The sequence below is a fragment of the Borostomias antarcticus genome, assembly GCF_949987555.1.
Source record: "Borostomias antarcticus genome assembly, chromosome: 3".
Lineage (NCBI taxonomy): Eukaryota > Metazoa > Chordata > Actinopteri > Stomiiformes > Stomiidae > Borostomias > Borostomias antarcticus.
In genome coordinates, this window is record NC_140236.1 from 2,276,940 (window position 1) to 2,283,154 (window position 6,215).

Consider the following 6,215-nt stretch of genomic DNA (forward strand, 5'->3'; position numbering starts at 1 on the left):
AACACTGCGCCCTGTTGGCGTGTAAGAGAAACTGCACGTGTGTGCATGGGAGTGCACAGTATGTGTGTGTGTATTCTGTTCAATCAATCAATCAATCAAAGCTTTATTTGTATAGCGTATATTGTATAGCGTATATTGTATATATTCTGTTAGATCTTGATTCTAATGACGACCATTATGATGTCATGACTTCTTTACTTCAACAGGAAATGATGTATGTGTTATGCCTTATGTATGGCTTGTCCTGTAAATTATACGTCTGCGGCCATGGCTTAGTGGTAGAGCGGGCCGTCCGATGATTGTAGGGTAGGGTCGGTGGTTCGAATCCCGCCTCCTCATGTCGATGTGTCCTTGGGCAAGACACTGAACCCCAAATTGCTCCCAATGAGCAGGCTAGCACCTTGCATGGCAGCTGCTGATGCCATGTGTGGGTGAATGAGAGGCCTTGTAAAGCGCTATATAAGTGCAGTCCATTTACCAATCATAACCATTCAGTCACAATATTTTACATATTCTGTGATTCCTGAATGCCTACAGTTGTCATTTATATTCAGAGAGACATTATCCAGTTGAATGACCATAAAATACAATTCATCTTCATCATTCAGATACTTCGAAACACAGGTGACAACTGGCCCAAAAAGTGTTATCCATCAATCCCAATCGGATCGGATCTCAATTGAAATAATTCTACCTGGGCCATAGAGTATGAAAGGCTTCCTGAAGTGTTGACGCTCAACACATATTCCCTAACACTACTCAACAATCAGGTTCAGGTCATCAGCTTATCATCATCCAGTTATAGTACTATAAAACTGAACAATTCACTAAATAGTCAAGCCACGAAAAGTAATTCTAACTTTTAACCTATCCTAGCCTAGAAGCATTTCATGAAATCATATAGCAAAAAAGTCAAGTATATTCATTTGTGAAACAATTAAGATCAAAAGTAAACCAAATAAAGGTAGTTTGACACAGTAACACAAAAATAGCTGAATCTGTGCATAGTGTCAATTTCTTTTTCAGCAGCAGAGCCGTTCTAAAAGTCATTTTTGAGCACACTGTGTGGTACATTCCACTAAATTAAAATACTGTAAATAAAGGCCAAAAGTACACAAAAACACAAATTAGCTTGAATTTACTTTTTCATCATCTAGTCAATCAGAGTCAAATCTGAACAGTCAACAAAAGTCTCTGAATATGAGCAAAACTAAGACAGATTCTAAACTCCCAATAACATAAATTAGGTGAAACTACGCACGCCATCCTTGCAAAGATGCTACAGGACATAGTATAGAAAACATCCATGTATGATAATTTTACCCCCAAAAAATAATCATCATCATCATCATCATCAATAATATATATAATATTTTAATTATTAATAATACATTTTTTAATAATTAATAAATACTTTTTTTTTTACAAACCAGCTCAGTGAGTGTTTGTAAGTGTTAGTTCTGTAAGGCACTGCCCGCCTACCGTGTTGCAGTGGTGTGAAAGGTCACTGATGAACAGCATCTTAGGTGGTCCGCGGGGTCGCAGGTGCTCTCCTCACCCGCCACTCATGAGAGTGAGCAGGAGGAGTGGTCAACAGCGGGAAATGGTGGTCGCTACTCTAGACTGTACGGCCAAGCTTTTAGCACTGCGGGGACCTGTCTCTGTGGTCTGGGATGGGTTGTGATGGAGGGATGTGAAAAAGGTCTCATTCTTTTCTCTTCCAACTTGTATGAGCTGCCAGACTGGGCCCTCTCAACTAGTTCTGCATCTAACAACAAATCTTGGACCTCCCTTTTTTTCCCTCATGACTATTCATTAACCCGCTAGGCAGGCCCAGGCTTGCCCTATGATATATTGGATCGTACCAATATTTCAGATCAGAGGGGGACGAGTAAGGTGTGTCAATCGAGGTGCTCTCACCTCTATATTGGTCATATTGAGATTCAGAATAGATCTTGAGATATTCTGGAAATCTGAAGACAGTCCAAAAATCTGCCATTTTGTTTTGATTACTACAGTATTTGCCTCTATGCATGAAGCCCTCTTACAAAACGAACAGTAAATCACTCCATGGTAAAGCTTTAAGTAGCTCCGGAGCCTTGCAGTTGTTCCACACACACACACACACACACACACACACACACACACACACACACACACACACACACACACACACACACACACACACACACACTTCTTCTGCCTCAGTTCTACAGATGGTAGAGCAGCAGGTCGAGTATTCGGGGGTTGTAATTAGGGTTGTAACCTCCCCCCAGAACACTCTCCTCCCTGGACCCAGAGAGGGAATCGGCCACTGAGGAGAGGGAATCAGGGAGGGGTTCTCCACCACTCTGGAGGGTGGCCTACTGAGTGCCTGACCAAAAATGGACGAGACAATACTGGAGATGGATGGGATTTCTGGACAATTTGTCTGTGCTGAAAAGAAACCTCAACGATGAAAGGAAACAGCTTTTTTTGTTCAAAAGTACACAAAATAAGGGCCAAATCTGCTCCAACTGTCTCACAAATCAAATCAAATCAAATCAAATCAAATCAAATCAAATCAAATCAAATCAGAGAGTGGTAATGAATAAGCACTGAACTGATCTACATCTGTTTGTTTTTTTGGTCTGACCTGTACTGAGTTGAAGTGAATCCCTTTAGTTTTCCTACCATGACGTTGTGGTTCATGTCCCTCATCTGGTAGACGTCCAGGCAGACCTCGGAGCGGTTACTGGGGGTGCTGGTGGACGGGGCGGCGCGGTCCGCCGGGAGGTTCCCCTGGGGGAGCTCGAAGTAGGTGCTGTCTGGTTCCCTGCGGAGCGGACCACAAAGATACACTCAGAACAGGCTGGAGCAGCAGCACCGGCGTTCAGAGGGCATCCGCCCCCCGCTCCTGTAAGGGTACGGGGTAGACTGGGTAGGCTGGGTACGGGGTAGACTGGGTAGGCTGGGTACGGGGTAGGCTGGGTACGGGGTAGGCTGAGTACGGGGTAGGCTGGGTACGGGGAAGGCTGGGTACGGGGTAGGCTGGGTGTGGGGTAGGCTGGGTACGGGGTAGGCTGGGTACGGGGTAGGCTGGGTGTGGGGTAGGCTGGGTACGGGGTAGGCTGGGTACGGGGTAGGCTGGGTACGGGGTAGGCTGGGTGTGGGGTAGGCTGGGTACGGGGTAGGCTGGGTACGGGGTAGGCTGGGTGTGGGGTAGGCTGGGTACGGGGTAGGCTGGGTACGGGGTAGGCTGGGTGTGGGGTAGGCTGGGTACGGGGTAGGCTGGGTGTGGGGTAGGCTGGGTACGGGGTAGGCTGGGTACGAGGAAGGCTGGGTAAGGGGTAGGTTGTGCGCACACACTCACAAGCTGCTCCACAGATGCTCAAAGGTGCCTCCCTCGTCAGCAGTGGTGGACTGGGACATCTTCACTGAGGGGTAATCCACTGAGGGGTAGATCACTCTGTCGAACACACACACACACACACACACACACACACACACATTCATATAAAATGAATGATTGATCTTTTAGTAGTTCGACGGAGGTCTGATGATTTGAAGCTTATAGTACCGGACTGAATAACATTTTCTAAAGGTGCCATTTTAGTGTCTGTGAGTGGAAAAATCACTAACATTATCAGTGGCTAATGCACACACACACACACACACACACACACACACACACACACACACTAACACGTTTTCCAGGTGTGATCACACCGGGTATGGGTGCAGTGAGCTGGCACAGGGGTGTCAGGGGCCTGGGCGTGCCTAGACCTGCCTGCTCCTCCTCCTCCTACCCCAAGAGGGATGCGCCAGCCACATGGCACTACGTGCGACTGACTGCCCAATGCTTTCATTCTTTCATGGGTGATGCTGTGCTGCATAAAAATCGGAGCTCGGGGAAGCTAAAATACAAAGCACTACTGAGGTTGATGACTCTTTGCTAAGCATGGGGTGGGTTTGCTACCGTGGATGTAGGCTGTATGGAGAATACCACCAGTACATAAATTAGTACTACTGTAGTATCCTGCTATTTTCACGTTTGCTCTGTTCTTGCTGATCTCAAATAGGGCTAAGCTGAGAGGTCTACCTGCTTGTTTTTGTTTGACTGACACCCCCCTCTTGTGGCATTAGGCTGAAATTAAGGCTCTGAGGAAGCACGGTTGGCGTGTGCGCGCATCATAGTCAAGTGATTAATATGATGATTCTGCTTTTCATCGCCACTTCAAGCAGTGTTTACTTTTGACGTCCAGGCGATCTTGACCGTATATTATTTACATGGATGTAGCATCACCATCGTCACGCATGATGGGTTCTACAGAAAAATAATAATCTGGATATATACCTGTAGGTACATTGTAAACGAAGAATGGTGGAAAAAATCTAAAGGCTATGTTGAATTAATCAAATCCATAATTGAGACAACGTTAAAACTCATGAGAACTGGCGTCTCTGTGCGTCGGTTTACGCGCAGTACGCATAACATGTCCCGTGCTTTTCATTTTCATTTGCTGCTTTAAGGCCAACAAATAAAGATACGTTAACTAGGCCTACAGCAAAGGCTCTGTTTCTGAGAGATTTCCATCAACATATTTCAATCAAATTGCAAAACAAACAGCTATACGAGTCAACGTGGTGTGTTGATTAATAAAAGACCATTAGGCAACTCTTTACCGCATGTGTTCCTACAAAGTTTTCTGGGTTTTCGACAGCGTCTCCAACTCATTCTAGAACACAAAAGTCCTCTCGGCCCCCTGGTTTGACAGTGCGCTCTGCCACCAGCTTATAGCCTAGCCTATATTTACCACTGCGCACAGGCAAGCGTCATATCTCCTTAGCAACACCGTTGTAGGTCTGAAAAGAAAAAAAAACTGTGGCAAAGGTTCGAGGGTTTACAGAGTTGGAAAGTATGGGTGCTGGTGTCTCGATATACAACAACGCGTCTCTCTACGTCTCTTTACAATGTAAGAAAAATACGTGCGTAATAGCACTAGTTGGAAATGGTGCACCGGTCAACACAGACACATGCCCGCGCGTCAGCGCTCGCGCGCACACACACACGCACGCACACACACACGCACGCACACACAAACACACACACACACACACACACACACGCACACATACACACACACACACACACAAACACACACACACACACACACACACACACACAGTGGAGGGGGGCGTGCATCCCGCCACTCCCGGCATAGCTGCCGCCTCCAGAGCTCTTGGAGTAATTGGGGCAAGACAAGGGATTTTAGCACGAGGAAGATTTCCACCTGGACATGTCAACACACATTTCATACAACACCTTAAACCCCAAGACCAACGTCCTGGTGTAGCTATAGCCTATGCGTTGGGCCTAGGCCAACATTAATTACAAATTGAGGGCTGCACAATTGCATCTTTGATTTGGCCTACCACCAGCCTACGTGATTATGGGAAACTGAACAGTTTGCCTGACATAAACCCATTGCGGCTGAAATGTTGGGCGCCTATTAAGTATCAAACATATTGTCTTATTGCATGTTGATATATTGATTTCAATCCACCTGTTTCCACGCCCGGGTGGAAACACCGACACCCATGACAACGACACACAATCCCGCGGGTCATTAGCTTCCCTTAAGGTTAGAATCTTACTTTGTTGAGGGAGAGCAAATAGATAAATGAATTTCCAAAAATGTCACCTTCCAATCGTAGGCTATGCCTATCCAAATGAAATCACCAAATTGAAAATATACTATAGGCTATTTAGGAGCTTTGTCTGTGACTTTAAGAAACACATCATAATCGACGGTAATCATTTCAGTGAAATGTAAATTCGGTGGAATGCAGGCTGCATTTAGTAAGATTGGCTCTGGTACTGTAGGCCATTTCAATGCAAATCATGCCACCCCGCCAACTCAGATATTAACAATAACGGCAGCAACAGATTGCAGTAAGAGGCTATATTTCTATTATCTACTGTAATATGAATATTAGGCTATCAATATTATTACGAACTGTATTATTATTGCAGGAATAATGGTGTTATCATCACAAAAATGTTTTTTTTCCATTTTTTTCAAGTAGATAAAATTGGACATAATTGCAAGATATTTGTTATTTCCTTGCAACGACAGTATCACTGTACTCTGACCTCAGCACACGATTTTCTGTATTGATTTATTTGCTTATTGACAAAAATGGGGCTCGAATACTAAGGGGTCTAAGGGGTC

General features: G+C 45.2%; 1 protein-coding gene across 1 annotated transcript in view; it reads right to left on the minus strand.

The window, feature by feature from the left end:
- Positions 1-6,215, minus strand: part of tp73 (tumor protein p73) — a gene marked incomplete at both ends in the record, with an annotated part of 30,199 nt that overhangs the window by 20,086 nt on the left and 3,898 nt on the right. The window contains 2 exons of the mRNA XM_084461604.1: positions 2,674-2,815; positions 3,353-3,448. Of these exons, the coding sequence (XP_084317730.1) occupies positions 2,674-2,815; positions 3,353-3,448 (238 nt within the window). The remainder of the gene's footprint in view (positions 1-2,673; positions 2,816-3,352; positions 3,449-6,215) is intronic.